The sequence below is a fragment of the Emys orbicularis genome, chromosome 25 (assembly GCF_028017835.1).
Source record: "Emys orbicularis isolate rEmyOrb1 chromosome 25, rEmyOrb1.hap1, whole genome shotgun sequence".
NCBI classification, from domain to species: domain Eukaryota; kingdom Metazoa; phylum Chordata; order Testudines; family Emydidae; genus Emys; species Emys orbicularis.
The window spans coordinates 3,188,380-3,210,144 of NC_088707.1; the positions used below are offsets into that span (position 1 = coordinate 3,188,380).

The window sequence follows — 21,765 nt, forward strand, 5'->3', positions numbered from 1 at the left end:
GGGCACCAATAAATAACCCCCCAAATAACAGTAAAATAAAAAAAACCCGACCATTTTCTATAGGCTGGAAAACACCACCGCCCCACCTAGGGTGACTAGACAGCAAGTGTGAAAAATCAGGACGGGGGTGGGGGGGTAATAGGAACCTATACAAGAAAAAGACCCCAAAATCGGGACCGTCCCTATAAAACCGGGACATCTGGTCACCCTAGCCCCACCCCCCATGCCAGAGGGGCGGCCCCGATGTCTCTGCCTAGGACCGGTATTTGTAAGTATTAACCCCCCCCCCCCCCCCCCCGACCTCACGCTAGTGCAGCCAGGCTCAAAAAACTACCACTCCCAGCAAGCTCCGCGGCGCGCGGTGCTCTTCCAGCCAATCCGTGGAGGGGTTGTTGGTGGGTGCCAAGATGGCGGAGCCCAGGGGCTGAAGGAGGTGCTGGTTGGGTGCTGGTTGCGAGGGCTGGAAGGTGAGAGAGCCCCTCCCCCCCCCCGCGGGGTGTGTTTCCAGGTGGGGGCCCGGGGGGGAGATTCTGGGTGTATTTCCGGGGGGGGGCTGCCCTCTCCCCCATAAGCAAGTTCAGGGGGTGCTAATAGGAGACGGACTCACACACCCTCCCCCTGGGATGCCCTACTGGGGGGGGGGGGTGGGCTTCACTCCTCCACCTCTAGCCACAGGCGCCTGCCCCCTCCCAGAGCTGGGAGCAGAACCCAGGAGTCCGCGCTCCTATTCCCCTGCTGTAAACACTAGGGCACACGTGTTCCCCAGATCTGGGAATGGGAAGGGAACCCAGGAGTCCTGCCCCCCCCCAGCACCCTGTGCTCCCTCCCAGTGTGACTAGAGCCCAGGAGCCTTTGCTCCTGCTCTAACCGGTGGACTGCAGTCTCCCCCTTATCATGGGAATAGAGTCCTGGCTCCCAGCCTCCTGCGTGAACCAGGCCGCCCTGCCTCCTTCTAAATGAATCTTTGATTATAGAAATAAAAGATGTGTTTAATGTATAGAGCCCCAGGGGAGATGTGCGGGGGAGCTAAATCTAGGAGAGGAATGGGTGCGAAATGCTGTTGCGAACAAGCTGCTGTATCTTCTCTCTCCCTTTCAGAACAGAAAGATGAAGGTTGTCAATCTAAAACAGGCCATTCTCCAGGCCTGGAAAGAGCGGTGGAGTGATTACCAGTGGGCCATAAACATGAAGAAATTCTTCCCCAAAGGAGCCACGTGGGACATACTTAACTTGGCAGGTCAGGGTTTGGTTTTGTTTGACTGCTCGGGTGCACATGTCTGTTTGCGTTATGTGCGTGGTACAAAGTGAGACAAACGTATGATCCAGAAAAGCAAACTGCAGCACTTGTATTATGTTCAGTGTTATTTCTCTGCTGGTGTTGAAACTTACCCTAGTTATCAGGGCTGAAAAACTCCCATCAGGAAACTTGGAAACGAAGGCTCCTACCCTCCAAAGACTTGTATATGTGTGGAGCCGTTCACTGGGGCCACTCATGTGCTTAAAGCCAAGTATGTAAATCTTAGGAAGAGTGGAGTATATAGCATGATTGTTGGCTGCAATAACTCGCTGAGCTATTACTGACACTGTGAGATGCAGATTGGCTTAGTGGATCGAACACTAAATGGGGACTAAAGAGACCTGGGTTCTCTTCCCAGCTGTGCCTCTGGTTTGCTTGGAGACCTCAGGCATCCCCTTATGCCTCAGTTTCCCCACCTGTACAGTGGGGATAATGATCCTTATCTCCCCTGTAAAGCACTTAAAGATCTATGGATACAAAGTGCTGTATAAGAACTAGGTACTTCTGTTGTTATAAGCCTTAGGGATTATTGTTTATTAAGAAACCGAAAGCATCTTCCGACCCACAGATCTCATTAGAATTTGTTTTTCTCATCCCAGTTCAAGAAGGGAGATTGACACAAATCCTGCTAAATGGTGGTACCTGCTGAGTATACATAGGTAAAATAATTGCCAGGCTTTTATGCCAATTATGGTAACGTTGTTAGTTTTTCCTGTATATGGTGTGTGTTTGAAAGACCTGTGTAAACTAACACAAATCACTTGTTCTCAAGTTGATGTAAAGGAGTGGTTTTCAAGGGAAATATTCCCCATTCAAACCAACATGGAGAACTGGACTGAATGTCCTAATTATGCTAGATGAGGGTTGGCTCTCCCGTAACCTTAGATCATATCTTCCCCACATGCGATTCCATTCATTTGGGTCCATTTTCTGTTTAGTGAGAGGTGGGGAATTCTCTGTTTCACTCGTGAGATCCCATTTCTGTTCCTTTCAAAAGTTCTTTATTGGTGGATTAACATAGTCTTACAGAATTTACCAGACACCTACTGGCCAGAGGACTAGCGTGGAATCTGGATTGCAGGGACACCAGTAAGGTCCCAGGGCTGTGGGTGAAAAGTCCAGCTCAAACCTGCTGGGTAGAAGGAGGGTACTGTAATGCTATGCCTGGACATTGCCTGAGAGTACCATTTTTGTAATCTTACTCTCTGGCTAGAGGGTAATTGCTAAATTTTGAAGCCTCACCTTGCCTGCTGGGATGGAAAAGAGTTCTGCTTTGCTTGCCCTCCAATTGCAAGCCTACTGTAAAGTGAGGTATCTGCTACTCTACCCGACCCCATCTTCTCAGCTGCTGCAGAGGGTGTATTCTTCTGCTACAGTCACTGTCCCCTGTGAGTAGCTCCATTTTCTGCTTCTGCTGTTAGCCATCTTGGGCAGCAGAAGAGTAAAATGTCCATGATTATTTTCACAGTTGTGAAACTGATTAGTGTTCTATTATTTTTGCTGTGCTGCTGCTTGGAAAAGCTCTGAGCAGTGGCACTGAGGCAGTCTGCAGGCTCAGGAAGACGACGCTGTATTTATATTTGGCGTGTGCTCTTTAGAACTACTAGGATTAGAAAGGTAGTGTTTTGAGAGCTGCAGAAATTTATCATTTAGTGCTCCCCTCCCCTAATTATAGAAAGCTCCCCATTCACCAGTGGTGAATAGCTTTTGTTTTGAAAGCCCTGCATGATCTGATACTTGTCATACAAAAGAATTTACTGGGTACCACATGATCCACATGGAAGATCTGTGACTCTGAGTTACCACTTATAACTGTCGTGTACTGCAAATCAGTCCCAAGATAAAAATCCTTCAGATAGCATTGTGATAGGATATAGCTAACCCCTCTCCCCCTCAAGTTCTGTAGACGGTAACCGTAAAAATGCACCTATATCGAGAGACTAACCCGCTTCAGAGCTCAGCCACCCGTAGCGGCTGTGTATTCCTCCTCCCAGCCCTACGCTCCTCTCTGCCTGTTGTTTCCTGTCTTCACTCCTTTGTCTGCACTTTATCTTCTTAGATGGTAAGCTCTTTCAGGGCAGAGATTCTGCCTCTTCTAGGCCTTGACTGTATTTAGCACCGTTTGGGCACGGTGGGTGGCTAATATTTTCAAACCCAGGTACTTAAAGTTAGGCTCCTACGTCCAGATTTAGCCACGTAACCTCAGCTCTGCTGGGGCAGGGGAACTGCAGCCGTTCAGAATTGTTGACATTCAGGGCACTTCCATGTCGTTGCCTAAATCTGCATGCGGGAGCTTGAGTTTACGCTCCTGTATTTGAAACTTTTGGCCCATATCAGTTATAACAGAGTCTCTCTGTCATCTGTAGAGTTTGTGTAGAAATGAGGCAGCACAGGTGACCCAGTGATTCCCCATTATGAAGAGGCTAACCTGAGTGGTGTGGGTGGCAGGGGGATGGGAGGCAGCGGAAAGGCACTAGGCAGATTCTGGAGACTTTGGTTCTAGCCCCGGTTCTGTCACTGCTGTGCAGCCTTTGGCAAGTCTGTTCCCCTCGCTGTGAGTCTGTATTCCCTTCACCCACGGCCTGTCTCGTCTGTGTAGGGTAAGGACTGTCTCTTACGATGTGTCCATAAAATGGGCCTTTGGTCTCGATTGCGGTTTCTAGCAGTGCTACCTTAATACAAATAATGACAGGGTTGTGGGAGTCCAGGGAGGACTGGTTTGTCATGTGGAAGAGCTCTGATGATCATCCTTGTTCGTAATTTCGGATGAGGTGATTTCCTTTAAACCCCCCATGCATTAGCCCTAGAACGGTGCTTTTTAATGTTCAGACTCTGCTTTCAAATCCAAAGACCGAAGAAAAATATCTGGCCGCGAGCCTGGCGGAGCTGTAGTGATACATTCGCGATGGATCATAATGTCTCGCCTGGGTTGTGTCATGCTCCCTGGTTACAGGATGACGGGAAGGGGAAAGTTACCGTTAGAATTCTCTCTCTCTCTGGTGAGCAGAAAGATGCATTTAGTTTCCCAGTGTCCGTAATTGCTGAGCAAGCTCTAGGATGTGTCTTGCAGCCAACAATTCTGATTCAGTGCTTGTGATTTATTATCGTCTGGGGATCCAGACTGGTGCATTATTTTTGAGCAATTGCCCTCCAAGAAAGTGAGGGATGCACTTATTTAGAGATTCCCAAACGGCAGCTTCCACCTCCAGCGTCTGGCTGCCTCAGACTAATTAAAACAAATGCTGCAAAATATGGGTCTGCCTTTGTGAGGCAGCCTCCGTGCACTGCTGCAGTAGTTCAAATGGTCAATTAAAAGCTTGCCTGAACAGATAGGACATGCACTGCACCCGTGAGCTGCCAAACCCAGGCTCTGGCAGGGGAATTGCCCGGGGAAGCGGGCGCCAAAAGCACACGGGCATTCTCAGCAGAAGGGCCATTCGCCAGGCCTGGAGAGTCAGGAACCAATAGCAAAAGCCACCCAGCTGTGGCAACAACCAAGAGATGTGTGTGAGCAGAGGTTTTCTCCCAGATCATTGGGCCCCAGTAAGTTGGAAGTAAGTGATGGGATGTTAGATGGGGTGGGATCTGAGTTACTACAGAGAATTCTTTCCTGGGTGTCTGGCTGGTGAGTCTTGCCCACATGCCCAAGGTTTAGCTGATCACCATATTTGGGGTCGGGAAGGAATTTTCCTCCAGAGCAGATTGGGGGTTTTTCACCTTCCTCTGCAGCCTGGGGCACGGGTCACTTGCTGGAGGATTCTCTGCACCTTGAAGTCTTTAAACCATGAGTTGAGGATTCAATAGCTCAGACATAGGTTAGGGGTTTATTACAGGAGTGGGTGGGTGAGATTCTGCGGCCTGCGTTGTGCAGGAGGTCAGACTAGATGATCATGATGGTCCCTTCTGACCTTAAACGCTATGAGTCTAAGAAGGGTGATGCACCTTGATAACAGCAACTTTCAGATAGTGGGGTCCATTTTGGCCCAAGATTCTCTGCAAGAGCTGAGTTAGCGGCAGGATGCTTTATGCTTCCTAAGTTATTTATTGTCCTCTGCTACTGGGAACGGACCGTTGTAGGATTGGTTTAATTTAAAGAAGGTGTCGTGCTAAATCTTTGGGATCAGCAGTATTTTCTTTGTCTCCCTTCCTGCTTGTGGGATGTGCCGACAATGAGAGATCATGTGTTAGCTGAACTGAAATCTCCGGCCTTTCTTGTTTTCATTTCAGAAGCTCTTCTTGAACAGGCCATGATTGGCCCATCACCCAACCCACTGATCTTGTCCTATCTGAAATATGCAATCAGTTCCCAGGTAACAACCTCCGTAGCACTTCCCCTTTTCAAAGTGCCTCACAGACACTGAGGAATTACCCTTCCCAACCCCGAGTTGGGGGACTTGTTGCTCCTGGGAAACCAAGGTTCAGAAGATAAGTGACTTGCCTAGATCCACAGAGGGAGTCGGTGTGTGAGCCAGGATTGGAATTCAGAATTTCCTGTCTCCCAGTGTGGTACTCAATCATGCTTCTCTCCTCTGCAAGGAGATAGTGGCGGAGTGTCCCCCTGATCAGTACGTGCCAAAGCAACGAAGCTTCTGATGGTGGCCTGTGCATACAGGCGGGCATAGAGATCCCTTGCCCTCTAGACAGTGCCTCAGCTGCCAGACACTCTTGCTTTCCTTAGCTTGTTATTTAAAATTGTAGTTTAATGTGAAGTTTGTGTAAAGCAAATCAGTGATCACCTAAAAATGTCTCTTTAAATTTGTGCTGGGTCACTGCCAAAGCCCCTTTTTAAGAGACAAGTAGCGCAGCTGTAAAATGACCTCATTATTCCTTGGCAACAGCAATTGCATTTTAAAATGTTAGCTAATAACTTTCTTGATCTGTCTTTTTTGTTCCTAGATGGTATCTTATTCCACCGTCCTGACGGCCATCAGTAAGGTAGATCTTGACGGATGCTGTCTTTCATTTTACCTACAATCTATGCATCCATTTCTGTCCTACTAACTCCTACCAGATATAGGTCAAGCGGAAAATGACATCCTTTGCTGAGTCAGCAATGATCAGATGGCACAAACCAAAGAGATTACATTTCTATGTCCCTGCTATGTGGAACAGGCTGTTCACCATCAATGGAAAGAGACCACTTTGCCTTTCCTTTGGGAAACTGCGCGCAGTTCCTTGCAAGACAAGTTTAAAAGCCTAATCCATCTACCATGTGGGTACGACACATTTAAAACCACATGCTGGCACATCCTTTTCACAGCAGTCGACAACTCCAGCAATGGTGGCGTTAATACTTAAAGCCAGCAACATTGGGCCGCTGTCGGAAGACAGGATACTGGGCTAGACGGACCATTGGCCTGACCCAGTCTGGCCGCTCTTACTGGGCAATGAACCATTCTGAAAATCTGTCCATGGAGACGTTGTGTTTTAGTGACGGAGGGAAATGCACTCCCAGCACAGGGTGCTATGGGTAAAAAGTGGTTCATATGAAAGAATGCTAGTGGTTGCTAGAGTAAGTTACCTGATCAGTGTTCCTCAGCCTTTTAAGGTGGGGAGCCCTTGTTCTCAGTCAGAAATTTTTCACAAGCCCTTATGTTTACTATAGAAATAAAGGGAATAAAGGTTCGATGATGATAATGCTTTAATATTTATGAGTGAGAGTTGAGAGGTTAGGTTGGGGGGAGGGATAGCTCAGTGGTTTGAGCATTGGCCTGCTAAACCCAGGGTTGTGAGTTTAATCCTCAAGAGGGCCACTTAGGGATCTGGGGCAAAATCAGTACTTGGTCCTGCTAGTGAAGGCAGGGGGCTGGACTCGATGACCTTTCGGGGTCCCTTCCAGTTCTATGAGATAGGTCTATCTCCATATATTCTAAGGTTGACAGAGATCACGTGAAGGGTAAGAACATGTGGGCAGTGGGGGAGTGAGATTTTCTTTACTTTAGATTGTAATAAAACTTCCAACCCTTGGTGGCCCCTGACTGCCTTTCATGATCCCCTCCCGGCAGGTCGCGACCCACCAGTTGAGAAACATTGACCTAGAATCATAGAAATGTAGGACTAGAAAGATCTTGATGGGTCATCAAGTCCAGGCCCCTGTACTGAGGCAGGACTATGTATTCTCTAGACCATCCCTGGCGGGCGTTTGTCTAACCCAGTGATACTCAGACAAGGCTCGTGAGCCGCAAGTGGCTATTTAATGTGTCTCCTGCGGCTCTTCGCAGCACGTGATATTAAAACACTGTGTGATTTAATTATTAACCAATCAGGAGGCTTTTACTGTGTTGTTAACCAATTAAGTTATCAACTTGCACTAAGTTATTAACTTATTTGCTATGAGAATAATGTATATAAATATTTCCCCGGTCCTACTGTTTACATCGGAATAGTACTATAGTAAATGAGACAATGAATTCACATGATTGTGGGTCTTCTAGGTAATGTTGATCACTAATTTGGCTGATGAACCACTGAGATTCACTTCTCTAACCTGTTTTTAAAAATCTCCTATGATGGAGATTCCACAACCTCCCTAAGTAATTTGTTCCAGTGCTTAACCACCCTGACAGGAAGTTTTTCCTAATGTCCAACCTAAACCTCCCTTGCTGCAATTTAAGCCCGGTACTTCTTGTCCTGTCCTTAGTGGAGAAGGACAATTTATCACCCTCCTTTTTATAACACCCTTTTACGTACTTGAAAACTGTTATCATGTTTCCCTTCGGTCTTTGCTTCTCCAGACTAAACAAACCCATTTATTTCACTCTTCCATCGTAGGTCATGTTTTCTAGACCTTTAATCATTTTTTGTTGCTCGCCTCTGGACTTTCTCCAATTTGTCCACATCTTTCTTGAAGCGTGGTGCCCAGAACTGTCTCATCGGTGCTGAGCAGAGTGGTAGAATTACTTTGTGTCTTGCCTACGCCATTCCTGTTAATACATCCTTCATTTCTGAGTAGCTGTGAACTAGCTGCCAATAAAAACTCTTGGCTGGGAGCCCTGTCCTATCCCAGAGTGGGACGCAGACTATCTTTTAATGTTTCTGTTTAAAAACTGAAATCTGTATTCAATGCGTCTGGTTTCAAAATCCCCTTGTATTCCTGTGTTGTAGTTCGATGACTTCTCCCGAGATCTCTGCGTCCAGTCCCTGCTGGAGATCATGGATATGTTTTGTGATCGGCTCAGGTACCATGCTGCTGTTCTGTTCCATTGTGCTCTCTTCTGAAGGGCTGTGTGATGACGCTGTGGGAGGAGTTGCTCTAATGCCCCTCAAAGGCAAAGATCGATAACACTGACGAGCCAGGAGTAGTGGATATGTGGGACAGCGGTTCCCAAACTGTGGGTCGCACCCCCAAATGGGGTCGTGCCATCAGCCAGTGGGGTCGCAGTGATCCCTAGTGTACGGAGGATGGCACTTGGTGACCTCGCATGTATGATGCATGCGAAGTCACGATGCATGGAGGACGCCATTTTGTTCTACAAAGTAGCATCCTCTGCACAGCATGACCTCACATGCACCATATGTATGAGGTCACGCTGCATGGGGGACGCCATTTTGTAGAGCAAAATGGCATCGTCCATGCAATGTGACCTCACCTGTGGAGGATGCCATTTTGCCCTTGAAAATGACGTCATCCTGCTGTCTGGGGTCCCAGGAGGAAATGGTTCGTTACAATGGGGTCATGCCAAACAAAAGTTTGGCAGCCCGTGGTGTAGGATCTGGGCAGGTCACTTCCCTCAGCTCTGCCTGTGCACCTTGATTGGCAGCCCTCCTGCTAGTCTAGTCCTGGACGCCCCACACAGCTGCGCTAAACACAGGGAATATAGGAATTGCCAGAGTGGCCTGTCCAGGCCAGTGTCCTGTTGCTGCCCATGGCCAGTGCCTGCTTTATAGGAAGGTACAAGAAACCCTGCATCTGGCATTATGGGGTAACCTGCGTCCACGGAAAAATTTCTTCCTCAGCCCCAGTAGTTAGAGGTAGGCTTAAACCGCCAATGTGAGGGATGATATCCCTGCTAATGCATCTCAGTCCTCACCTGCGGCACCTCCTGCTCCATGGTCCTGGGCTGTGCACACCCAGCACTGCCAATGCACCTCACTGTTGCAGCCCTTCCTACTTCTGTCTTTGAACACAGCTGGCCATTCTTGCAACCTTGAGCATTTGCGTTTTGCTAGTCAGTAGGCGTTTGCTGTGACGCTGCTGAGACTGTGTCCAGAGAGCGAGCGAGGGGCTGATGTTCTGTCGATGATTCGGGGCATTAAACCGTTTCTCTCAAACCCAGAATGCTTGTAGTTTACCTTAAAACCCAACTAAACCTGTTTAAAGGCATCAACGATATTGCTGAGGTTAGTCTGTGCAGGGGAGTGAATAGATGGGGTAGGAAAGCGGAAATAGCTGCTCTTATATTTCATGAAGCAGAATTGCAACAATTAATATTAATTTGTCACCAACTGTTGACAAGGAGCTGCCGCTGGCCAAATACAAAGCTGGCCGCTTCATCCAGTCCCCGGTTAATTTGATCCTCCATTTAATTAGATCCAAACCTCTGATTTGTGCTCCAGAAGGAGAACTCCCACCCCATAGTTTGTTGATCAATGCTGATCACTTTTGGCAAGATAATTCAATTGGGGACTTAGAAAAGTATCCCTTTAATTAAAAGACCGGAGAGGCCAGGAACACCCCGAGATGGTGAGATTTTTCAGCCATACTGGAGGTTATAAGCGTGACAAAGTGCTTTGTGCGAGTCGAGGAGGGAAAAACAGTCAACAGGTGGATGAAATTCAGCCACATGAATAGGAGGAAGGATGGTCCAGTGGTTAAGGTGCAGAGCTTGGGGTCAATTCCCCAGCTCCCTGTGTGACCTTGAGCGTCTCCCTTTGGGTGTGTCTACACTAGAAACGCTGCAGCAGCACCCCTGTGGCACTGTAGTGCAGACCCTTCCTCCACTAACAGAAGGGGTTCTTCCCTCACTGTAGTAAATCCAGCTCTCCGAGAGGTGGTAGCTAGGTTGACAGATGGATTCGTCCATGGACCTAGCGGTGTCTACACCAGAGCTTAGGTCAGTGTAAGTACGTTGCACAGGGGGTGGTTTTCTCACAGCCCTGCGGGATGTAGTTAAGCCGACCTCGCTCTGTAGGATTGTTAGCTGTTTGGATGCTGCAGTGGTGGGGGAGCCTGGCTAGCTGGAATAAGGGGAAGGTCCCATCATGAGACATTCAAACCTACTCTTTTCTTCTGCCCCCCTCTCTCAGCTGCCATGGCAAAGCGGAGGAGTGCATTGGCCTATGCCGGGCCCTGATGAGCGCCCTCAACTGGATGCTGCGCTGCGCGGCCTTCTATACGGAGAAGTTCAAAGAGATGCTGGACCAGGCGGCTGCTGAGAACCAGCTGAAAATGTGCCTGGAGCGGCTGGAGAAGATCCTGGGAAGTGCCAAAAACCGGGCCCTGATTCACATCGGCAAGCTGGAAGAGACGTGTATGTCGCTGGGCCATTACCGGTGTCGCTCCGTCCGTCCCACCCCCTCACCTTGTCTTGTCTTGCTGGTGTCTCTGCCATGGCCAGACCTGAACTCCGGAGCTTCCCTCCCCTTGTCTCTCTCGCTGCCATCCCCTGTGGGATGGTCTTCCACTCCTCCTCTCCTTTCCCCGGCTCAGCCAAGCCCTGCCATCACTGCTTCCTGCTCCCGTAGCCTTCTTTGTCCCTGCTGCTCCAACACCCATTCCTCTGCTGTCTCAATCGCTGTAGCCACCTGCTCCCTGACATGGCACCCGTGCTGCCTGCCCTCTGGTCCCCGCCGCCCTGGAAGAGGAGTCGGCTTAGCATGAAGGCTGTGGGAGCTAATGGCTGCTGCAGACTCGCTCCCTTGTAGTAGGGCTTTCCCCAGCCCACCTGGAGAGGTGCTATGCAAAGCCGAGCGGTGTCCCAGAGCGACTCTGAGGCAGAACAGATCTCGGCTGCGATTCCCACAGGCGCCTGTGGAAGTCGGGCACCTCGTTCCCAATGAAATCCAATGGGATTTGGCTGCCTACTCCCTTGAGCTCCTAGGCAAGTCCCAGCCCTTGCCAGGACCTCTCCGCTGTACAGACCTGCCGGGACTCTCAGATACTCCCTGGGATCCCCGCATTGAAAATCTTACATTTCCCGCCCCCCCCCCCCTTTTCCTTCCAGCTTCGTGGAGCACCATAGAGCAGTCGCTGATCAAACTGGGGGAGAATCTGAGCAGCCTCAGCCACCCCCAGCTGCGCAGCCAGGCAGACGAGTGCATTTCCCTGATCAAGAGGTAGCCCCACTGTTTTGCCTTCCGGGCGCTTGGGGTGACGAGTTGGGGGCGGGGGGGGGGATCCATGCACCTGCTCTGCCTGTTGGCTGGGACAGCAAGGGTAGCTGTGGGAGCAGCATTGGGGATGAGCGGGCAGCTCATGTTGTCACATCCCAGGAGGGCTCCCGGCTGATGCCTGTGGACTCTGCTCTCGCCCTTGTTTGCGTCCCTGCTCCTCTGCTGCTGGCCAGAAGAAGCCCAAGAGGTCAGAGAGCCTCATGCTCCTCCCAGGCATCTCCTGTGCCCATTGTACAGCCTGTCCTGCCCCTGAGTCGATGGAGGGGTTGGGAGCTGGCAGCGGGGAGGGAGGATGCCGGGCTAGGTGGAACTCAGTTGCGTTGCAGGCTGGAAGTCCTATTCATGGTACCCCCTCAGCAGCCCCTCCCCCTTTAACTCTCCGGCCTTGTCTGCATGGGAACATGGCCGGAATAGCGATTCTGGAATAAGGCCCACGTGGATTCTGTTCTGTACTAAGAGTGTCCATGCAGGGAGCTAGTCAGAGTCTTTAAACTCTCACCCGACCTTATTCCGGACTCACTTCCCCATGTGAACAAGCCCAGCGCCCAGGGTGTTAAACACCAATGACCTAGCCAGTGCCCAAAGGTTCATCTGTCAAACCAGAGAAGAGTCTAAGGGCCGTCGCCTGTCCTGACCCAGACGTGGCAGCAGCATAGGGGAGGGTTCAAACCCAATGACCTTCAGCTCTGGCGGGTGTAGGGTGTCCCCCACCATCACTCGAGCCCCCTGCCCGATTACCACTGTTCTTCTTTGTCAGCATACCCACCATGCTCTCAGCCCACTCCGAGCAACTGAACAAAACCGGCTTCCCCACCGTGCATGCCGTGGTGCTGCTGGAAGGAACCATGAACCTCACGGGAGAGACCCAGCCTCTCGTGGAACAGCTGATGATGGTGAAGCGGATGCAGGTACAGCGAAGGAGCAGCAGCTCGTTTCCTCCCTGTACTGGGTGAATCCTGACTCAGAGAGGCAGCGTGGCCTAGGGGGACTGGAAGCCAGGCCTCGTGAGCTCTAATCCCAGCTGTGGTGCTGAATCTGTCTGGCCTTGGCAGGCCACTTCTCGTCTTGCACCAGAGGGGGTGAGGCTGAGGCTGGCCCCTGATCTCGCACAGAAATGCAGGGAAGTACGACTCCCTCCAAATCCAGTTGTGTGTCACCCCCATTAGTGCTGGGTGGGTCTCTGCCCTACCCTCGTGGCTGGTCCGTGTAGGAGTCTGCTTGTGCCTCTGGTGAATGGAGTTACTCCTCCAGCTCAAGCAGCAGAGGCACCTGCTTTTAAATCAAGAGGCTCCAGGTTTGATCCCCGCTGACGACCCACGCAGTAGGGTGTGTGTATGGGGTGGGGGCTGGAGTGGCTGGCATACCTTAGACTCTCTGGGTCTGAGATCTGTTCCATCCCACTTGTAGCGCATTCCTTCACCGCTTTTTGTGCTGGAGATCTGGAAAGCCTGCTTCGTGGGCCTGATCGAGTCCCCGGAGGGGACGGAGGAGCTGAAATGGACGGCCTTCACCTTCCTTAAGGTAACCCCTTGTCCTGCATCCCACCCCTGCCGAGAGCCCAGAGTCTGCCACTGCCTGGCTCCTCCGGGACCCTGCTGAGCGCCAAAACCTGGCGCAGCAATTCTCTCTCCTCTCCCACTGCGTCCCCCCGGGGACCCTTTTCATGCCCCAGCTGTATACAGCATGTTAAATCGCAGGCTCGGAGGCTGAGCCCCCAGGCAGCAGCCCTTTACACAAGCCACCAAACATTGATTTGTCGGGCTTATTTTAGTTTTGCAAAACAGCTTTCGTCTCACTTTGTTCCTGGCTGTGGGGCGCGGTTGGTCTTGGCTTAATGGAGAACCTGCGCCCTTGTAGGACATGACATCGGCTTGACTTGATCCAGCTGTATGCAGAGATGCCCTGATCTTATTTGTCAGCTGAGAGCTGGCTCAGCAACGTGGCGATGATCCCAAGGTTCAAATCTCAGTAGCTTCTCTGCCTCCTCCCACCCATGCCTCATGCGTTTCTCCTCGGAGCTTTTGGTCCCAGTGTGCAGTGTGGGGATGGTGGTTAACGCGCGTGGTTGAGAGCCAGGAGACCTGGGTTCTGTTCTTAGCACTGCCATGTTGCTTTGGCCATGCCCGCCTCAGTTTCCCCATCTGTAAAGCAGGAGTGATCGCCTTCCAGGAAGGCTATGCTTGCAGAATGCCTTCGAAATGCTAAGTGACTGTCCGGTTTAGATCAGAGGGGGAAGTAAGTGTTGTGTTAAGCCCCCGGTGCTGTTGCTTTTTCGCATTCCTCCTTTGTCCTTGGCAGACGGAAAGGTTATGTGTTCAGCTTCTTTCTTCCCCCCTCCCCAATGTAAACAGCAGCAGATGGCCCTGGATCCCCTGTCCCAGCTCTTGTCCGCTCTTTGTAAAAAAAAAAAAAAAAAAGGACGGGGGATAGGAACTGATTCCCCAGAACAAGCTCAACACGTTACAGCTTCGTATTCCTCCATCTCGTCCCCTGTAATCTCCGCTGGGACTGACAGGTGTGAAGGGAATCGGGGACTTCGTGGAAATGAACAGATGCTCCTGCTTCAGGGCCGAAGCCCGCTCTGAGTGATGGGGAGGTGGGTTAGGAAGAAACTGTGACGCTTCCCTTTTGTGCGGGCGATCCCATAAATGTCCACTAGGGGGCTTCCCTCCCACCTTCCTTGGGACCAGATGGTCCCAGGGCGTTGACTAGATGGATCTGTGGGGCAGCTCTTGGGGGGGGTTCCTCTAGGGTGGGTGTCTTCTGCCATGACTCCTGAGTGGGAGCCATGTGTCGTGCTGCATGAGCCTGATTCTCTGCACCCGGGATCTCTTGGGCTAGATCTGAATGTTTGAAACAACTGTTTCTTTCAGATCCCTCAGGTTCTGGTTAAACTAAAGAAATACCCCCAGGGAGAGAAGGTGAGTTGCTGTGACTGTTCGTATTTAGTATGGATCATTTACAGTGCAGTAGCGCGTGTGTGTGTGTGTGTGTGTGTACACAATACACACAGAGATCATGTTTGTAATGGAGGTGCCCAGGGACCAGATGAGATGGAGGCCCTGTTGTGCTAGGCGCTGTACAATCCCAGAGTAGCGGACAGTCACTTCCCCAAAGAGTTTACGGTCTAATAGCCTGGGAGGTCACGTGCTTTGTAACTTGTGTTGTCTGAGCTTGTACACACCAGGGGCTCCTTGCATCCCTCCCCCAACTCCTGAGTGCCACCCTCCTACCTCCCTCTATTTCAGGGACTCTCTGAAACTCGGCCCCTCTGCCTGGGGTTGTGTGTGCCTCCCATACCAGGGTCCTCCTTCCCCCTCCACCGTAGCAGGGGCTCTGTATAAACCCTCACCCCTCCCAGCCAGTTTGGGGCCCTGTTGTTCTAGACACTGTGCAAATATAGACCTTGCTCCCTCAGAGACATAGGCCCATGCTCAGTTTTGCACCAGGAACGATCTGATTGGTCAGCAGGACCCCTCATGTCCGTAACCATAAGTCTCGGCAACATTGGGGCCATGTGGCCAAGGGCAGTCCCTGCCCCCAGGAGCTTACAGGCTAAAAGCCGAGACGTCACCGGGGGAGGAGACACCTCCTGGCCTCAGGGGTGCGATGGGAGGATGGGGTCCCGCTGTAATAGCTGGTCTAGGCTGACACACGGTGGGGGAAGGTTTATAGCCAGTGGTCACAAGTCGTCCCTGCTTGGCTGCGCTACCCCAGCGCTCTTTTACTATCGCTGTGGGTGATTTTGTTTCGAGGGGTGGGAACTCCACAATAAAACACCAGCCCAGCCCGTTCCTGAGAATCTCCCCCCTCTCCTTGCTGAGCAGTGGGTGTCAGCTTGTAATGCCCGATCGGAGGGCGGGGCCTGACTGTCATGGCAAGCGTCTGCAGCTCCCGTTGGTGCTGAGGGTTGTGTTCCTGCAGTGCTGGGACCGCAGTGAGAGCCGGCACCTCTGAATAGCAGACTCTGGCTGCCCAGCCTTCCCCGTGTCCCGGAAGCACCATAGGCTAATCCGTCCCTTTGCTAACGTCACACTGACCGGCCAACACAGTGTGGAGTTGTGCAGAGTTATTCAGCCGATGGGGAAGAATCGAGCCCAAGTTTCTAAGTGGCTTTGTTGCTTGAGCTGAAAGAATCTCATGTACCTTGTGAAGCGAGGTCTGAGCGAGCGCTTGCCTCTTGTGTGGCTGCAGGATTTCACCGAGGACGTGAATTGTGCCTTTGAGTTCCTGCTGAAACTCACCCCTCTGCTGGACAAAGCTGATCAGCGATGCAAGTGAGTCCTCCTCCCTCCTGTGTCTGCGCCTGACCTCGGAGCACCCAGGGGACAGGGCCTAAGCATGTGGAAAGGCCCGGCTGTTGTATGCCATGTGCAGGGTCTTTCCTCCTCCTCACTGCTGTGGGAACGGCTGGATTCCTTTGAGAACCATTGGGCTGCACACAGAACCATGGGGACAGCACATCCCTCTTCTTGGAGGAGCCCCACAGCCCCGAATGGGTAAAACTGGCCTGTGTCCTGGGCTTAACACCTAGTAGAAAACTTGGATCCAATTTTACTTTTAATCCCTGGTTTCTGAGCACCTGGATCTGTGGCAGAACGCCCAGCCCAGCCTTCAGTGCCTGGTTACAGCGTCCTGGCTTTGCTCTTAGCCGTTGAGGCGGTATTGAACCACTGCCGGCACGTTTCCCGCTGGCTGTTCCTGAGGCTGGCGTACAGTCTGGAGGGCAGATTTTCTCTCCCCAAGTTTCCCGTGCCTCATTTCCCCTCCCAACAGCAAGTGTTTAACAGCTGAGTCCCATGTTCATAACGCTCTCCGCTTCCGAGGCACCTTACAAACAAACAAGCTGGCAGGCCCCTCTGTGAGGTGGGTAAATATTGTTAGCCCCGTTCTGACAGAACTAACGTGCCCAGTGGTACAGTGGCCTGATAACGCCAAAGAGAGAGAACTCAGTTCTGAGCCCGTCTCTTGTCTGAGTTACTAGGCTCCCAACGTCTGCCTAAACATGGGGCTGGAACCCCGGAGTCCTGACCCCGCACTTCACAATGCTGTCTCCTTTGCTTTGGTCAGACGCATGAAAGCTCTGGCCTCTCTGAAGTAGCTGCTTTCCCGCTCCCACCCTAACGCGGGTCAGTGAGCGTGTGTGTGTGTGATTCCTTGTGCCCTTAGCTCCATCTCTCTCAATTCCAGCTGTGACTGTACCAGTCTGCTCCTGCAGGAGTGTAGCAAGCAGGGACTGCTGTCTGAGGCCCACATGACCAACCTGGTCGCCAAACGGTAGGTCCCCAGCTCTGCTGCCTTGGGAGTTCCCCTGTGAAATTCCTGCACATTGATAGCAGCTGGGTCTTGCTGCCATCCCTTTCCCCCCAGGAATCACTGGCTTCTGGGGGCTCTGAGTGTCTTTATTCCGCTGTGAGGAAGTTAACGGGACAGCTTGTATCTAACCAGCCATCAAAACCCTAAAGAAAGAGCCAGTGAGACGGGGGCTAAAAGATTCTAGGTATCCCAGCTTGAATAGAAAGGGCTTTGCTGGGCTCTGCTGAGCACACTATGGGGGCTGGGAGGGAAGGGGGCCTTGTCGACCCAGGGAACTGCCTCCTCGGCTCAGAACTGCTGGTCTGGCTGGCCACAGGCTCCCTACGTGGGGAGGGGCGTGGGTGCTGCATTCCCGCGGGCTGTATTGACCCTGACCCTCTTGGTGTAGATGGCACTCTTGGAGAAGGGAGTGGGGGATCGCATTGTTTGGAAAGCAGGGGGAAGAGGGGGCTCCTCCTCTCTGATTCCCTCAACTCCATGCATATCCCCCCCCCAGGACGGCCGACCGGGAGCATGCGCCACGCTTGAAATCGGCAGAGAATGCCAACATCCAGCCCAACCCGGGGCTCATCCTGAGAGCCGAGCCCACTGTCACCAACATCCTCAAGGTAACTTCCCCAGTGCCCCCCGTCCCAGACCGCTGCTGGGACCCTTGATCGCTCGTGAGCGGCTGTAATGCTCCAGGTTCTCTCCCAGTGCTGGGGGAAAGGCGGCACCTCTAGCCAGCCTTGGGGGCAGGCTCACTGGGGGCGGCTGGCCGCCAGCAGCCCTATGCCGCGCCATTGGGATCGACTGCTGTCCTGTTCCGCTCTAGTGGCGGTAAGAGTCAGAGGGGCTGTTCCCCATGCCAAGCCATCCCTTTAACTGCGTCTGGAAGCAGTGACCTTATGCAGCATGTGAAAGCATTGGGCTGTAACAGCATGACTCAGGCCTTTTCAGGCAGAGAACTCTGTGACCGTCCTGCTCCCAGCTCCTTTCTCTCTGGATAACATGCACACAGCTCATGCAGGCGGACGCAGTCTTTCCCTGCATTGTTATGGCCGCCACGCTCCCCAAGAGCGCGTAGGAGCCCAAGCTTCGGAATCAGCAAATACATTTTGTTCCACAGGTCCCGCTTGAGCTGCAGCAGGTGGTGGATTATGGGTAATTACAGCTGTCCTTGGGTGGTGGCTGAGCAATGCTAGAGCGCTGTCTGGCAGGTCTGATCCCTCTCTCGTTTTCTCATGTAGACCAGAACCACATGTCTTCTGATGATGACTGACTTGCATATGGCATTACCGACAGCCAATCAGAGAGCTCCAGTCGTGCCCAGAGTTCTACAGCCGCTTTATAATACTGTTTAAAACTGCTTTGTTCCCCGCCCCCCCTGTTTTCACTAGACCATGGATGCAGATCACTCCAAATCCCCCGAGGGGCTACTCGGCGTCTTGGGCCACATGCTCTCTGGGAAGAGCCTGGATCTGCTGTTGGCAGCTGCGGCAGCGACGGGGAAGCTGAAATCTTTTGCTCGGAAGTTCATCAAGTGAGTGACTCCAGAGAGACTGTCTGTGCTGGGTTATCACTGGGCGCGGGGTGCCAGGGCAGCCGTGTAGCATGTTTGTGCCTCAGACCTCCCACCTCTGAGCAAAATGAGGGAAGCTGGTGGCCGCAAACATGCAGGAGATACGACGAGGCTGGATCAATCTGGTTTGTAGGTCCTCTCACGTGATGGGTGCAGCGACGCAGACGGCTTTGGCCACGCATTGGTCTCGGCTGGCAGTGGGAGCTGTACCTCAAAGCGCCCTGTGGTGCTTTGAGAACGTGTCTTTAATCGGTGCTTTTCAGCAATCCCTAGATGGGTCTGCGGATGTTCAGAGCTCAGATCGTTATGCGGGGGGTTTGTTAGCCTCCTGTGCTGGAAACATACCACCCTGGCACAAAATCCACCTGCCCCTGCCATGATATCGAAAACAAACAATCCTTTGCTGTCCCCAGGCGGGCAGGGGAAAAGCTGCGCTGTTGGATGGTGCATTAAAAATAACGAGCTAGAATTGTGGGGTTGCACTCGTTTACTTTAAAACCAGCTGATGTGGGAGTGCACGTGCTAAGCCAACTTGAGGCAGCTGGGCCCAGTGGGCAGGGAATACACTTGGAGTCAGGACTCCTGGGTTCTATTCCCAGCTTTGCCATGGACTTGCTGTGCAACTTTGGGTAAGTCCTTTCCCCTCTCCGTGCCTCAGTTTCCCCTCCATCCCTTAGGTTATGTCTACATTACAAAATTCTGCCAGGGTAGCTACGTCAGTCAGGGATGTGATCCCTGAGCCGCCTAGCTGTGCCAGCAGGAGCCCCTAGTGTAGACGCAGCTTTACTGACAACGCTGCGCTTTTACCGATATCGCCTGTTTCGTTTGTGTGGGGCGCTTTTACTGTACCAGGAAAGCGCAGCTTTAACTGCGTCCACACTAGCCGTGCTTTCCTGGTGTGAATATACTGGTGTTCCTGGAGCAACAAAGCGCTCCTAATGTATACAAGGGCTTAGTCTATTTAGATGGCGAGCTCTGGGGCAGAGGGATGCCTCTCATTAGTTTTCTGTGCAGCACCCAGCAAACTCCGAAGTGGGGTGTCCGAGCACTACAGTAATATACATAAGCAGGGCCTTTTCCTATTTCGACACGTTAAAGTCCTGCCTGTCAGCTGGACTCATTCTTGAGAATTGTTACTATCGTCAGACCAGTCTTGGGCAGAACCCAGGCTGGGGGTTTGGAGTTATTTTTACTTTGCACATGTTCAAAACTTCAAACCACTCAAGCATATGAAAAGAGAGTGCGAACCAAAGAGCCAATGCAGCTGGGGCGTGATAGTGGGTCAGGCTGATGTGGGGGTACCGGCTTCTTAGAACAGGTGTGCGTGTGCAGTGTGCCATCTCCTGTGTTAGCCTGGATTCCCCTGTTCAGTGCACCCAGGTCAGATGTGGCACGTGCTGTTCCTCGGCTAGGATTGATGGCTGGAGCAGCAGCGGCTAGAGGCCCCAGCCGAGATCAGGGTGTGCTGCGTGCTGCACTGACACAGGGAGACAGTCCCGGACGCAGGGACTCCCAGGCTAACCAGACCGGGCAGACACCGGGTGGGGGAGAGCAAGGACCCTGGGCAGTGGAGGCCCCGGGAGATGAAGTGACGAGGGGACGCGTCGTTGAGCTGGGAACTGAAACCAGACCTACAGAGTCCCAGCCCAGCGTCTGGTCTCCTTCCCCTTCCATCTTTGGACGGGGCCTGCGCCATGGGGCCAGCAGAGAAAGGAGCCGGTGGGAACTGGGAGGCTGGTGCTGGTTGGGGAGAGGGTCCCAGCTGGGCCTGAGCTGCCGTGGAGGGTTGGCGGGGGGCAGCGTGCGTGGGCAGCCTGCCCTGCTCTGGGGGGAAAGAGGTTTCAGTTTCACCAGCCACAGAGACCGAACCCACGGCTACGGCGCCTCATTGCTTCTTTCTCCGCCTCTCTTCAGGCTGAATGAATTTACCAAGCACATCAGCGGAGAAGGCTGTAAGTGTGACATGGCAGCTTGAACAGTAGAGCCCCTTACTGCTGAGTGTGGAGGAGCCGTGCCCGGGCCCTTTCAGAGAGCACCCCGGTCTGGCAGGGTTAACGCCGTGGGGTAACAGTAGCGAGCACTGTCCCAGCTGGGGACTGCCTGCACAAGGGGGCATTGATTCGCTCTGGCTGGGTGCAGGGCTCACTGGGGTTCTTTATCCTCTCACGTGTGCAGCCCCCGCAGCTCGTCCCCCGCTCAGTCGCAGGTCAAGGGGCTCTGTGCTGGGGGGGCGTGGAGATGAGTCTCCCTTTCCTCCCCCTGAGGGGGGAGGGGGAGATTGGCCTGCTGCCAGTGCCCCTTAGCCCCTCCTTCTTTGGAAGGGATGATGTCTGAGCACAGAACCCAAGATAAGGATTCTGAATATATTTGCATGTGATTAAACTTGTGAAATGCTCTGACCTTCCATTGGCTGGAGGGAAGGCTTAGCTCCAGGCTCAGTGCAGCAGGTTTTCGGCTTAGGTTGTGGGGTGGGGGTTAGTGAAAGCTCCCTGCCCTCAGGTGAGGCCGCTATGCAGGAGATCTGGGCGGTGTGAGCACTGCCCTGCTCTCCCTGCCAGTAGGAGCGCCGGGTGCCCCAGGGGAGGCAGCATGTGCCAGTGCAGTGGGGTGTGGGGGGTCCCTCCATAGCATCCCACTGGGGCCTTGAGCTGGGCGAGCTGGGGTTGGAAAGCTCCGGTAACAACTTGGTTTCTCCTCCACAGCCAAAGCTGCCTCCGTCAGGGCCCTGCTGTTCGACATTTCCTTCCTCATGCTGTGCCACGTCGCTCAAACCTACGGCTCTGAGGTAGGCTCCCCCCGTCCGTGCGGCTCTGCGGACTGGTGTCTCCAGGAAGCCTGAGCTCGTGCCATCTAGCTAGGAGATCCTGAATGAATAACATGAGCTCAGGCCACGCAGCGTGTCTATAGCTCAGCCTAATGCACCGTGACTCTTGGTGTCCCTCTAGTGGCTGGGTCACGTAGAGGGTGCAGCTAACGGAGCTGGGTCTTTTCGTTTGGGCGGCAGAAGCTCCTGCTTTTGGATCCAAAGGTGGTGGGTTTGATCGCCACAGACGGTGACCCGCTGGGGGTATCTGTGCAGAGATCATCTGGTCATTTAATTTCACCTGCTTCCTTTCAGTCTGGAAAAGAGTGGGCTGGGCTTGGAAAGAGCAAGAGTCCGGTAGCTGTGGGGACTCCCGTTCTACTCTCGTGTCAATGGATACATGAAATTAACTTCCAGCCAAACGTCTGTCAGTGGCTGCTGACTTCAGCTGCTAGC

The 21,765-nt window shown here is 52.6% G+C and overlaps 1 protein-coding gene and 1 non-coding gene across 2 annotated transcripts in view; both read left to right on the forward strand.

Moving 5' to 3' along the window:
* The first annotated feature begins 420 nt into the window (after window positions 1–420).
* Window positions 421–21,765, forward strand: part of MED24 (mediator complex subunit 24) — a 32,618-nt gene continuing 11,273 nt past the window's right edge. Inside the window, exons 1-16 of the mRNA XM_065422485.1 lie at window positions 421–467; window positions 1,099–1,237; window positions 5,525–5,607; window positions 6,194–6,232; window positions 8,402–8,475; window positions 10,544–10,767; window positions 11,461–11,572; window positions 12,387–12,537; window positions 13,037–13,150; window positions 14,503–14,550; window positions 15,824–15,906; window positions 16,820–16,906; window positions 17,442–17,553; window positions 18,325–18,467; window positions 20,421–20,458; window positions 21,209–21,291. Of these exons, the coding sequence (XP_065278557.1) occupies window positions 1,108–1,237; window positions 5,525–5,607; window positions 6,194–6,232; window positions 8,402–8,475; window positions 10,544–10,767; window positions 11,461–11,572; window positions 12,387–12,537; window positions 13,037–13,150; window positions 14,503–14,550; window positions 15,824–15,906; window positions 16,820–16,906; window positions 17,442–17,553; window positions 18,325–18,467; window positions 20,421–20,458; window positions 21,209–21,291 (1,521 nt within the window). The 5' untranslated portion in view covers window positions 421–467; window positions 1,099–1,107. The remainder of the gene's footprint in view (window positions 468–1,098; window positions 1,238–5,524; window positions 5,608–6,193; window positions 6,233–8,401; window positions 8,476–10,543; window positions 10,768–11,460; window positions 11,573–12,386; window positions 12,538–13,036; window positions 13,151–14,502; window positions 14,551–15,823; window positions 15,907–16,819; window positions 16,907–17,441; window positions 17,554–18,324; window positions 18,468–20,420; window positions 20,459–21,208; window positions 21,292–21,765) is intronic.
* On the forward strand, window positions 20,814–20,921 carry LOC135894724 (small nucleolar RNA SNORD124). Its single transcript, XR_010562388.1, has one exon. It is a non-coding gene; the product is annotated as a small nucleolar RNA SNORD124 (small nucleolar RNA).